Source organism: Strigops habroptila, chromosome 1, assembly GCF_004027225.2.
Source record: "Strigops habroptila isolate Jane chromosome 1, bStrHab1.2.pri, whole genome shotgun sequence".
NCBI classification, from domain to species: Eukaryota; Metazoa; Chordata; class Aves; order Psittaciformes; family Psittacidae; genus Strigops; species Strigops habroptila.
The window spans coordinates 24,586,434-24,600,863 of record NC_044277.2 but is presented as its reverse complement, the minus strand read 5'-3'; the positions used below and the strand labels follow the sequence as shown (position 1 = coordinate 24,600,863).

General features: G+C 38.4%; 1 protein-coding gene across 3 annotated transcripts in view; it reads right to left on the bottom strand.

The window, feature by feature from the left end:
* Positions 1 to 507: 507 nt before the first annotated feature.
* TRIQK (triple QxxK/R motif containing) overlaps positions 508 to 14,430 on the bottom strand; it is a 61,600-nt gene continuing 47,677 nt past the window's right edge. For all 3 annotated transcript variants that reach the window (XM_030499534.1, XM_030499542.1, XM_030499551.1), the window contains one exon: positions 508 to 6,004. In XM_030499534.1, coding sequence (XP_030355394.1) covers positions 5,891 to 6,004 — 114 coding nt within the window. In that variant the 3' untranslated portion in view covers positions 508 to 5,890. The remainder of the gene's footprint in view (positions 6,005 to 14,430) is intronic.

Here is a 14,430-nt window from a genome sequence, read left to right as displayed (position 1 = left end):
CCTTGGACATGCCCCTGGCCCTGCAGAGGTGCTCATTGCCAGTGGCATTTGCTCTCTCCCCTCCAGCATGCGTGCTGTGTCGCCGGGCATATGCAGACCCAGACATCTGTGGACCCAAGCTGAAGAACAAAGGGATCTGCACCCGTCACTTTTGCCTGGTGAGTCTCTGTGGGGCTGGCTGCAGCTTTCTGACAGGCAGGCCCTGCCGCACACTCCTCATTGGCTTCTCTCTTTTCTGTAGTGTTTTGCCAATGGGAATTCGCAGCAACAGAGTAGAGTTGAGGTTCGGCTTCAGGATATTAGATGTGTGATCACTGAAAAGTATTGATGCAGAATGAGGCTTCTACTTGAACTATCCTCCACAATCACCAGTTAGTTGATTTGTCCCAATATTTATAGTTCATCATTACAACTGCCAAAACTGGCAACCACCAGGATTGTTGTCTCAATTAAGGACAGTAAACAGATTGTCCCATTTTTGTAATGAAAAAATCTAAAATGTAATACTTCACAGTTTAACATGTTTATTCATTTAAACGAGCTAAGAAATAGTGGTGTGACATCTGCTTGAGAGACACTGGTACCTAACATTTTGGCTGTCTCCCCACCAATTTGGTTGTGATTAAGGGGGAATAAAAGGAAGAGTAGAGGATTTTGTCAACTGAATGCATTGATGAACAACAACAACAAAAAAAATATTCCACTTTGGAAAAGTGTAGAAATACATTTACAAAAGAATGCATTATAGCAAAATAAGAGGATGATGGGGAAAAGTGTTGCAAAATATCTCCGTCGGCTCTCTCAGGGAAAAAAACTGTAAGCATAAGATCACAGACAATCTTTGCCAGTTTATTCATCTCATAGCTTCATTTCCCAAAGTGCAGGCATAATCCCCTACAAAATCTTTTAAGAAGCAGTTCCAACATCACATTTCTGCTGTCTTATTGATGTGCCATATTGCTATTTTCTTAGTCATAAGCAACACTAATTATTATGCTACTGTAAGTAAAACTTGAAATGCGATCAAGATCTGTAGTATTCTGCTTGTATTCACTTGTATTCTTAACTTACCTAGTCTGCATTTCAAGTACAGTCCTTTACCGAGAATTGTCCTAAATGCATTTGACCTTCACCAGTTGGCTCAGTTGTGCCTTATAGGCACAATCCCATCTCAGAGTAAAATGAATCATCATTCTACCAGGAGCTGCTAGCAACATTTTCCTCTCTGAATGGGCAAAATTCAAAACTTGGCCCCAGGTCAGCAGATATGCCTCTTCCATGGTGGTAATTTTCATGGAAATGGGATGAGGAGTTTTGTAGTGCTTTCACTGAGCCTTCATTTAGGAGAGTTGTTTAAAAACTGTTTCCAAACACAACTTTTAGGTCAACTGCTCTAAGATGACACCTAAGCAAACAGATGAGTTTTCCCAAGTTGCGGATGTTCACAATTATGTGTTGCAGCATAATCTCGCCGTCTACGTGTTGTCCTCACTACAGCTGGTCTGACGCATGTAAAGAGCCATGACAGATCCTGAATCACATGATGTCTGTATGATATGCAACAGCGAACTTTAAATAAAGCGTTCTTCAAGAAAAGTTTAAATATATCTCTAGGGTCTATGAGGGAAATGCTTAACATGCCTCCTAAGCTTCCAGTGAAATATATTTATGGACTCTAGGAAGTAGAGTTAAAGACTTTCCTTGGCAATGTTCATCAGAAGTACTACTATACTGAGGCTTCTGCCCTGAGATGGCCTACATGCTGGTTCAGCTGTTGTAGGATCAAAGAGAAAAGGAAAACTACTGAGCAAAATCAGTGCTGGAAGACTATCATGCCAGAGACTCTTGCAGATGGGACATGTGCTCAGACCCGTAGCATGAGGACCCAGTACAGACATCTTCTCCACAACCTCTGCAGGAAAGAAATTCAGTTTACTCCACAAGCAGAGGGTAACAACAATAATATCTACCCTTTCCCCACAGGTGAATCTCCTTGAAAAAACTTGCCCTGTTAAGCCAGGTTTGCTGTATAAATGGTTTGTTCAGCAATATTTCTTTGAAACAAGCATATAAAAGTATTATTTTTGTAATAAAATCAATATCTGAAGTTGATGGAGCTACACAGAACAACTTGTCTGCAGAAAGAGATTTGGTCTACTGGTATTCAAGGGAAGGACTTCAAGGGAAGTCCTCTTTATTGTCTTTTAAGTATTCATAGGCTACACTTTATTTTAATATGAGCTTAGGGGCTAGAACTGCCTAGAATCATCCAGATATTCTAAAACTAGTGAGCATCACTGCTCATATTTGAACATTGTGCTGTTTATATTGCTTTAAAGTTCTTTCAAATGTATATATAATTGTGTCCAACATTAGTAAGAGCACCAAAATAGTAAAAATACATTTATTAATAAAATAGACACTGAACAACTAATACAAAGATAGGTGGTCCAAAACCCAAGAGGTATATTTCAATCTCAGATATAATTAAGGACAAAATAAGCCACATGTTTGCAAGATTAAAATCAGTCTCTAAAATATCAGGCATGGACAATGTAGCACTCCAGAAAGCAGAAATAACTTGAGGTCAGATTCTGATTTCCCCTTGGAGTAAATCAGTTGCGATTTCAGTGAACTCAGGGGAATCATGCATCAGTAAACTCAGAATCATAGAATCATAGAATCACAGAATGATTTGGGTTGGAAAGGGCCTTAAGATCATCTAGTTCCAACCCCCCTGCCATGGGCAGGGATACCTTCCACTAGACCAAGTTGCTCAACGCCCCATCCAGCCTGTCCTTGAACACTGCCAGAGATGGGGCATCCACAGATTCCTTGGGCAACCCGTTCCAGTTTTTCACCACTCTCACAGTAAAAATTTCTTCCCTATACCTAACATGAACTTCCCCTGTTTAAGTTCGAACCCATTACCCCTTGTCCTATCACTATAGTCCCTGATGAAGAGTCCCTCTTGTCATCCTTGTAGGCCCCCTTCAGATACTGGAAGGCTGCTATGAGGTCTCCACGCAGCCTTCTATTCTCCAGGCTGAACAGCCCCAACTCTCTCAGCCTGTCTTCATACGGGAGGTGCTCCAGCCCCCTTATCATCCTCGTGGCTCTCCCCTGGACTTGCTCCAACAGCTCCATGTCCTTCTTATGTTGAGGACACCAGAGCTGTACAGAGTACTCCAGGTGGAGTCTCACGAGAATCAGACCTCATTGCTAACATTGTTGTGCTTGTGCCTTTTAAAAAACCAAGGGTGGTTCATTTCATTTCATGTAAAGTGGTGGCTTTTAGCTTGAAAAGACTATTGACATAGACCCATTAGAAATTATTTTACTAATACGACAAAAGATATATTTGCTGCAATATTAACCATGCATTTCTATGTACACGGAACAGAAGCCTATCCAGTTTATCAAAGCAAAAGGAAACTTTCTTGTTACATGAGAATATCTTTCATGTAGATGAAAAGGCCTGACCTAAATGAAGCCACCAAACTGTAAACTATGGCACTTGTGGGCAATACGGACTCGTAAGCCACAGACCAGGGAAGCTGCTTCAATCACACATACACACGCTTCAGATTTTGTCTATGAGTCATAATTATGGGAAATGCAATCTTCCTGTTCTAGTAACTTCATGTTCATAAATTTGACTGTAAGAATAGCTTGCTTTTTAATCTAATTGATTCAGAAAGCAGGTTATGAGACAACCTGCATGAAGGGGTAACTACACATCTTTCTCAGGCCACACATCACCCAGAGAGCTACACGCAGACATTAAGAAAGCAATCTTTCCAGCATTTTGTGGAACAACATAATTGCTCAAGCAATGTAACAGGAGAGGTCTGCAGCTTCTGTGACATGTGCTGTGGCACTGGTGAAGTGAGAAGCATGTCACATTCAAGGAGACAGTTTGAGATATGCTTTTCCCTCCACTGAAAGCCAGGCCATGTGTCAGATAATGCTTCACCATGAATGCAACATGTTACTAAGCATTTGGTCATGTGTGCATGTATTAGTGGACAGTAAGTCATATGCATGCATAAATGTTAGGATTTCGCGTCTGTAACAGTCATAATTAGAAAATGATGAATATTTGCACATATACGTTTACGTTTGTCTTTCATATTCTTCTTGGAAGACTGATGTACTCTGAATTTCTAGAGGAGTTGTTTTGCATTGCATAAAGTGAATGAGGAGAATGACAGATAAGAAGTGGATCCTTAGAGACTCATCATGTATATGGTCATAGTTACCGTATGGTTTAAAAATTAACTGTATTGATCTAAGTTCCTTAAGTGGTGATAATGGAGCTGTGTCAATTTAAAATAAATATATTTTCCATTATAATATCTGCTATGATTTGTATCCCTTTGTCTTCAAAATCACTATAAGAAATCTTAGTCAGGCATTTCTAGAACAAGTCAGTAAACATCTCAGTTGCAACTACACCTAACATTCAGCCCTGAAATTGGTGTCAAAGATGACGCCAACCTAGTTTGCTAACAGAATTTCACAATTATAATTACTTTTCTGGAAGTCAATCTACCTAACTTCATTGCCATATTCAGTGAAAATGGTGCGATGCTTTTCTTGGTATCAAAGTGAATGTGAACTAGAGAAGGACTGACCACCTTTTTAAAACTGAACCTTTACAACAACAAGCTCAGTTATATGGCAAACTCAAAGCAGAACAGGATATAGACAGAATTTTACATCTCCCTGCAGCAGCTTTGACATACCAACTTCTTCAAGTGGCTTGTGGTTATCAAAGGGATCAGAAATGTGCATATTCTGCAAGGTACTTCGCAAGAACTGAAGGATGTCATGTAGCCAAGACTTTCCCAATTATTAGCACGCATGGAAAAAAAAAAACCAAAAACAAAACCAAAAAAGGTTTCTTAATACTTACAACTTCTCACATTAGTTTGATGATTAAAATGATTGTATAACTGAAAAGCAATCTTTTTTACAAAATCCCCCTAACAGGTAGAGCAAGCTTATACCACAACCAGCAGGAAGAGTATAATTAAAATATGATTTTGACTTAATAGTAGAGCAATACACTAATTAAAACCAACATCGACTGAACTTTCTATTTACACTAGTTCAGACAGCACAGGAGGCAAAGAACTGTGTTTCAGAGGCATATGCGAATGTTAGAGCTTCTGTCATCCAGGTGCCATTTCTGACAGAACACATGTGTGCTGAACAGTTGGCAAAAGAATGAAAAAGATTACTGCAGATATATGGGCACACAGAATCTGGGATGACATAAAATTAAGTCCATATAGGAGGTGACAGACTGCTTCTAAAAAGATATTTTTCCCTACAATTTCTTCCATCTCATACGCGCGTGTGTGCACACATGCACGAAAAAAGATTAAAAGGGAGAAAAAGTATGAGGGGGATTTTTGATATATTTTTAAATACAAATCAAGAAAAGACTTTTTATTTGGCATTTCTGCTTTCTTTTGGGAAAGGAAAAGGAAACTAATTTGGCTATTAGGAAGCTTTGATTACTAAATTTAGTCAAGGCAGACTCTCCTGTGAAGTCAGCATCAATATCCAGGATAATAATAGCACCTGTCTTTTGACATCAAAGTTCTCTGCCTGAGAAAACAAATAATGTAAACAACAAACTTCATGTATTGTATGGATGCTCCTAGCTTTCCTGTTAACTGAATACACTTGCCGGGCATAAGTGTTCTTCTCTTATTTTGGAGATCTGGAATGTAAAAGTGACTGATGTATTGCAAAACTTTCTTATGAATTTGGACTGCAAGAAATGGCATCATTTACTGTCTCACAGTGAAGAGACTGTGTGTTCCTACGTAGTCTTGTTGAAGCTGAAGAAATCTTGATGATAGATTCATCGCATCTGCTAGTTTTCATCTGGATCCAGATCAAGGTCAACTTCATTGGAAATGTTAAGATAAAAGAAAGCATAGAAAGCCAACAAAAATATCAGTATAGCTGCAAGGACAAGTGCAACTTCCTGTAGGAATAAGAGAAAAAAGCAAAACAAAACGTGTTAGAAATAGTACCATATTTTCAGATAAATCAGGAATATTATTTCCCTTCTATAACGCATATGAAAATAAAGACATATATAATTGCACAAGGCATTGATACTTTAATGATTTCGTCTTTGTGATTACCATTTCAGAATGTTATAAAATCCATTCACTTAATAAAGATTTTGGTGAGTCTGATATACTGCCAAAAATAGAATGGATGGCTTAAAGACCTAAAAATAGGTGCTTTATATCCTTTTATTATGCTATTCCTTCTTTTTTAAAAGACAAGACAGAATCCATAAACCACAGTTTTGAACACAAATTTAGGTTATGAATTTACACTGTGAATTTTGATGTTTTCTAGCAATATGTTACTGCTTTTTGCCAACAAATTTGTAATTTTTTAATGAAGCAAACACAGTATGGTGGAAGTCAATGAAAATTGCTACCTCTACCTCCCAACCTCCTGGCATGCATTACAATATGGAGCTACAAAATCTTTCAGAATTGGATGAAACTTTTCTTCCTTCCCCTTTGCAATAAGGCAAAAAGCACAACAATATGCACTTGCGCTTGCCTCTCTTCCCATAAAATATTGCAACTTGCTGCATCTTCCTTAATTAACATAAAAGAGTCTTCCAAAGTATACATGATTTATAGCAGCTTTCAGAAGCAGAAAAATGTTTTTGCACTACATGTCATGCTCATTATGTGACTGCCTATCATCATATTCTATCTTAAGGCTGGACTCTGTTAAGCTTCAACTTTAGATCTCAAACATAATAAATCACAGTATTATCATACTCTTTATAACATTACTTCTTTCAAAGCGACACTATTTCACATTTTAAAGTTTTTATTCTCCTGGAAAGCATAGCACACTTCCTATAGTGTTGACTTTCATTTTGCTAGACAATGAAAGAAGAAATACAAATTTGACAAAAATCTTTATGTTCCTGGAGCTCACAGAAAGTGTGACTTCCACAGCTAACAACATGCACTGCTTCATCCTTTATCATCATGATGTATTTTTAAAATCTGAGGTGCTCAAAAGGAACAGGTTAGTTTGTTCCACCCAAAACTGTTCTCCCTCTACAAAGAGAAGCAACAACCTCCACTCCAAATCTCAGCTTCATGTTGGCCTACAAACCATCTATATCAGAACAATCCAGCTGTAAACTTAAAACGAAAGAAGAAAAACAGTTCAGTGACTTCACAACAACTAACCTGAATCAGTACAGAAGATGCCACATCAAACCCACTCTACCAGTGGGACTGAAACAAGATGCCTACAGCATACCTAGATAATTGTATACCCTTTACCATCTAAGGATAGAATCTGACCCTCTTTGGTGTAGAATTCATTGTGTCCTCTAAAAGAGGTCAAGAGAAATCTTCCTGATAATGTCTGTTTCTCCCGTTAGACTAGAAGGGGAGTAGAGATGATACCTCTGGTATGTAGACCTGCACTGTAGGATGAATTCTATCCTGGATCTCTAGATTGATGGTGGCTTTGTGATCAATTTTGTGTGTTCACTGCCATGAAGGAGTTAAAACGATGTTAGCTTCATTTTTTTTTTAAGTCTAGCCCGTAATCTGGCATTCTTCTATAGAACAGCATTTCATTTGCATTTACATGAATGCATTAACTAGTTCATCAGAATGTTGGATCAATAATTCAACATATGCCATCTAATAAACTTTGAAATACTACTGCCTAGTTGGCGTACGCTCTATAGGAATCTTTCTTCTATAGAAACCTTTGCTTTACATTTTCTACAGATGATTAATTGAGATGTACTTTAAATTTATTTTACCACATTAAAATTGCTCCTGTAAATTTGCTGAGGCTGTTTGCTACAGAATTCAAATACATTTTCCTCTTAGAATTATCATCCTTTGAACCTCATCCTCTTGATTTCATGATTTGATTAAAAAAAAAGTACATCTAATTCACTAATATATTAAAGGAAAATGATTTTTGCTTTGTTGCAGTTGCAACACGTCAGTATCTCACAAAAGGGCACGGCAGCATCAGACAGGTTTCATTTATTTCCTTGTATCCACAGCTGTGCTCCCAGACCCATCTGGCCACACAGCTACTAATCTTAAGAGGATGTAATAAACAAGTGACATACAACTGCAAGCTCCATCTGCTCAGGAGAGTGGACACAAAACCGTACAATGCAGGCACCGTTCATACTTGACACAGAGAGCAAATTCATTCCAATATTAAAAAGTTTTTTCCCTTGTTTGGATGCCATACTTGCCATACTTTGCTTTACAATAGGTTCACCTGTTCTCTCCCTTCTCCCCAGCCACCCTTCTGAAACGCTGTGATTGCAGCAGCAAAACTTTGGGGAATGTTTGCATCAAAGATCTGTTTTCTAGGAAGCGGAACTGGGAAAATCCTACTTTTTTTCTCAGGCTGCCCAGTAACTGCTTTGACAGGAGTAGTTCTTTAATTCCTCTGCCTAAGTTTTACAGTGAATAACACTGAGATAATGATGCTACTTTCCTTGCTCAGGCATTAGGAACTGGGTGGCTGGATCAGTATTTATTAACCCTTGGAATGAAAAGGCTTATTGAAATTCTAGGTTTGAGAATTATGCAAGAACCTTAATTTTGAGTTACTGAAAGAGTACCAAAAATCTAAAATAAATGGCCTAATACAGGATACCTGGCTCTCAGCTAGCGATATGCAGTCTCTTCAGAATTGCATCCAGTTTATGAACTTTTATAAACATAAATTTTGCAATGTAAACAGCAAGTGAGATGCGACACCACTATACTGTCTTTGCAACAACAGTATATATTGTCATTTTAATTTGTTTTATACTTATCAGGCTTTGCTATTTGTATTTTAAGCCATGCATACAAATGAAATGTTAAAATACTCCCCGCTCCGCATATATAGCTCCCTTTCTCTTGCATTTTATGGATCATCCCCATCATCCCTCTGCAAAATCCATTTACTCAGAGGATTTCACCATGAATAACTAACCAATATAGAAAAAGTCTTATAGAAATAAACTTAAAATGATCACAAGTCTTTTTCTCCTTTTTTTCTTTTATAACATGGTACAGAACACTAGGAAATAACATCCCTGCTCTCAAATCCCAAAGTACAGTCAAAGAAGCTTTCAAAAGGAACAGAATTTTCTATTATATTCTCTTACATTTAGAATAATGTCTGTAGAACCCTACAAATTTCAGCTTGGTTAAGTTTTTCAGAAACTTTTCCATAAAGGAAACATATGCCATAACAGCATAATGTAGTTTTAGGTGTTCTTTCATTTTTTGACAGTTCTATGTCTCTCATGCCAAAATACTTGGGTAATGTCCTCAGATTCACCCTGATGGAGCAAGGTGCAGAGCTGGGATCTAAACAAGATTAATCAGAAGTTGAAAAAATAGCAGTAAGGAAAAAAAGTTGGCTATAAACCACAAATTATAGAATCAGAGAACGGTTAGATTTGGAAGGTACCTTAAAGACTATTTAGTTCCAACCTCCCCCACCACAGGCAGGGACACTTTCCACTAGACCAGGTTGCTCAAAACCCTGTCCAACCTGGCCTTAAACACTTCCAGGGATAGTTCATCCAGAACTTCTAAATCCGGACACTGTGTATGGTGGCATCACATCCTACACATATAGAGAAATTTTACACTTTCAGGAAATTTCAGATTTTTTACATATATATATATTTTTTTATTGTCCTACAAAGAGAATCATACTTTTTGTATCTGCAACCAGCTTAAAACTACGTGAAAGAGTACCACAAATTGCTGTCTTTGAAATGCTAAACTGTCCCTAATGATTTCTGAGAAGAGATGAAAAGAAAATCATGCTGACCAAGGATACCTGTAGAAATTAAAGAAACATACATGGACTTGACAATCATGAACCTTTTTATCCCATATAATTTCTAACCAGAAGACTTTACCTGGACATTCACCATTTTTTAGAGTTTCAAGAAAATTATGTTTAAAAATGGATGTTTACTGCTTTAATGCAGAACATTCTACAGCTAATAAAAGGTAACAGAAGTAATTTATTAACTTTTACCAGTCATTTTTATGTTTGGGGTTTTTTTACTGTAAAAATTTCAGATGGAACAAAGACCATTATTGTCTCAAATAATGAGAACAAGGTACTATTAGAGAGTCACCTAACACGCCTGGCTGTATGTTCACAAAGCAACAGGATTCATTTTAATATAGCTAAATGCAAGATAATATATGCAGTATCAAAGATGTAGACAGTACTTACAAAGTGGAGGACTCTGCTTTGAGAAACTGTGACTCTAAAAAGTTCTTTGGATTTTTGGGGTAACCACTCCCTCAGCACTCCGGATGTGCAAAGGCAGAAGTGCTTCCAGTAGGGAGATGACTGGTATTTATTTTATTATAGAGAAGAATGAGAGCTAGTTTGCTTACAGCATATAACTGTAAGGTGCTTCACAGTGTGGAGTCCTCCTATCTGGTTTACAAGAACCTCTCTAGGTCCAGCTGTAGTTAGATAAGCTCTGTCTTGAAGTAAGACGCCATTTCCTAGCAGCAAGAATGATTGAACATTCCAGTTACCTCTTGGGGAAAATATGGACTTCCATGGCTGTAAGTCTTTTATGGTCAGATCTCCCAAAAAAGTACATTTTGGTTTAGCTTCAACTTGGGTTTGTGCAAAAAGGAGGTTCTGGCTACCAGCCTTGGAGTTGGTAAACTCAGCCCTCTAGACTGCTCCCCTCCTTCAGGGCCTGGGGAAGACTGGGATTACTTACACGGTCAGTGTTATATTCTGAACCCCTGAAGTACCATATTGTTAAAAGCAATGGCACCTCATGCTTCAGTGCTTCAGACTTTTCTGTACAGTACCAAAAGAAGTTTCCTTAATTTCCAGGAACCTTTCCTCCAATTGTATTGATTTAATTTCTGGGATTTGAGGTTTTGTTGTAGTCAACTATTCTTTGAAGTGTTAGAGATTGGTCACAAGTAGACACCAAAGCTGAATAAGATGGACTAGTGCTCTCAGATGGTACAGAAAAACCTCCTAAGCTCCTGCTTGGTGCTTGGGCATCTTGTTCCCATGCTCAAACTACCATGATTACTGTACTTATGTGTACAGGTCAGGCGAGGGTCACAAGGAAGCAATCTGACTTTGTTTTCCTCTCTATGGGTTTTTCCACGCCCTTCCATTTCAAGGTCAGGGATCAAAGTCTTGACTACTGAGATCATTGGGAATATCACAGTTTGTTCACCAGTGGCACATGAAGCTGCCCTGCTCTTCATGTGAGGCACGTAAGCTGGTTTGAAGACCCAGTATTTTGGCTGTTATAAAGTGCTTGGACTTCCTAGAAAGTATTTGGATGAAATTTTATGATCTATAACATATAGAAGGCTAGATCAAATGATCTAATAGTCCCTTGTGGGCTTATTTTCTGCAAAGCTATGAAACTATATTCCCAACTTATCTTGGCAAACGTAGTTCACTAACTTAGCAGATCATGAGCAGCACGAAATCAGAGACTACTACTTGCCAAAATACACCAGGAACGTCTTGTTATCTATTCATACATAACTTGTTCCAGATGAGATAAACTGTTAATAGTGAGCTAGCTAGATACACAATAGATTAAGTAGATAGGCAAAAGGATGACAGACAGTAAGCTCTCAGTTTTTTAGGAAACATTTTTTCCTTAGCTCAATCGATGTACTATGTTGCTAATAATTCTCTATAGAGTGGTATTCTGCAGTCAATTATGTTTTTGAAATTTGGTGTAAAATGCTACTGTTCAATTTGTGTCTAGCTTTCAACAAGAGAGAAAACTTCATCATCTATCCCACAGACCACTGATTCATTCCTGCAGTCTCTGAAAAAAGTCTCTCCCCAAGAACTTCCATTACTTTTAGCCTCTGCATACCAAACCCCAGTTATCTGGGGCTGAGCTTCTACATTCCTCAAACCATTTTCTGCTTGCCACCCTCCTGCTGGCACCTCTTCCTCACCCGCTGAGAGCCTAGTTAGCGCTGATGGTGCAGACCCCTTGCTGCTTGACCTGGTAAGGACAAGCAGGTGGGCTCCCACCTGCACACACCCTCCGTGGGGGTATAACAAAACAACCACACAGAGAAGATTCAGAGGCTCCCTTTTTGGTACTGCTACAAAGAATTCTTTCATACCCAAACACCAGGAGACATGCAGCATACTGCTTTCTCTACAAGTAGTTTCTCAAGACAGGAGTCCTGCTTTTCCAATAGACACCATATATTTTGGCACTGTCTGCATTAGTGTCACATATACAAGCAGAGCCAGCATAATAGATCTGCTACAATATTTAATCTTTAAACATGTTTGAAGAGCAAATATTACACACCAAATACTAGCATGGTCACCCTGCTTGAACTAACTTTTGATAGTTATTAGTGCTCAGCTGCTTCTCTGACATTATCAACACGGATAAAATCTCTCATTGGGGAAATTAAAAAGTACTAAATGCCAGTGACTGAAAGAAACTTTGTTACTTTAAACCTTGCATTAAAATGACAAGGCAATCAAAGTTTGACAAGACAAGCTAATTAGTATGCCAGCAATGAAATGTGAAGGATCTCCAGGGGATTGGTTCTGAAAAGTTTTATGTCATTTACAGGGCCTTTTTTTTTAAAGTGAATGTTGTCAGCTCTCATGGTGAAATACACAACATTTGAATTTCATTATCTTCATACAAATTAAGGACTAAAATACCTCCATTATTTTCCAGTCTTCTTATTTTTTTTCCCCTAAATACTACACCAAGTCTTAGTTTACAGCCAGGAATATAAGCTCTTCAGGACACTAGTGCAAAACAATTCTAGAAGTATCAATGTGCACTAAAAATCCTATAGTTTCAAGTGGCAGTATGATACTTACTGTTTTAGATATTTCACAGAATTACAAAAATATTCCTCTTTCCCAAGTAACTTGTACTTTTACATGTATGAAAAGAATGTCCTTCCTCTACAATATTTTATTAACTGCACCTTAGCTTTGTATAAAAAAATGTTAACATATTTTGAAATGCTGCATACTGCATCATGTACTGAAACCTGGATAAACAAATAAAATATACAGTAAATACACAAAGATTTGTAAGAACTTTGGACATTCTATTTGAAGTGCTGCCTACTTACTACATTGCACTGTGGATATACTACTTTTTTTTTTTTTCAACACAGACTGAAGTTAATCAACTGCCACTGCATAGAATCATGGCCTGCACCACATAAAAAGACTAAAATCCCAGCCTTTGGAAGGCGAATCATATCGTTTATCACTATGAGAAAACTTTGTTAATATGAGGTGACAACTGTGATGATACCTTCTCAAAGCAAGAGCTCAGGCACACTCGAAAGCCCTGAATATTAGGAAACAATTAAAGGAATGCACACTCAAGCCTCAAAATAGTTTCATGAATGTACATAACCTGAAGGGACCTCAACTTCACTGACTCTTTGGACAAGCACTGATACAAGGAGTGGTTTAACACTGCTGTAACTCTAAGCAGACTTCAAGAAATTCTAATTTCAAGATTTATCCAGAAGACAACAGAGAAGTATCTGGGATAGGTGTGGAGAATGAACGCAAGAAGATTGCTTTCAGCTGTAGGAACTTACAATGGCCTAAGCAATACAAGCCCTGCCTGAGCGAGGAGGAGAGGTTACAAGGCTTTACAACTAAACAGCCTCTCCTGGGGTCGGGAGGGCAATTTCCCTGCAGACATTCCAGGTGCATCCACTGCCCATTGCAAAGCTCTGCTGAACTGGGGGGATAGAGCAGTGGTGAAGAGCTGTCACGGCAAGGTAGGAAGAGGTGCAAGTTTACCCTGAGACATTAAATATGCCTCACTTCTGTGCTGAGCGCTGCACAGTCTGTCAGAAGCAGCGCAGTTTTATTCTACAGGGATTGACCATATTCTGGTAGAAGTATTGTAACATTTAGTAAGCCTGAGGTTGTTGGCATTAAGCAGGCTCAGTGAGAAGGATGCACACAAAGGCCCTGCTTTCCTTCCCCCCACAAGCATATCCCGAGGGAAAGGTGCCCAACTTACCTTCCCTTTTGCTTCAGCTCTGTCAGCTTTTCTTAGCAATTAGGAAGCAAAGCAAATGACTGTGATCTGTTTGGGGATGATCCAGAGTCATATTTTAAGGTCCAGGTGTGCAAAAAATACTATAGCTGGAAGACAGTATTTTAAAGACTTTGGGATTTTTTTTAAAGGCAGAGGCAGAACTGCAAACCTGAGACACTGCACACTGCTAATAGCAGAACCCCTGAAACACAACATCCCATGACATGGAGAACATGGGTATGCCTTGATGGCAAAACTCATTCTTACCTAGATGTCAGCTGGTGGTCTGCTAGAACATGCAG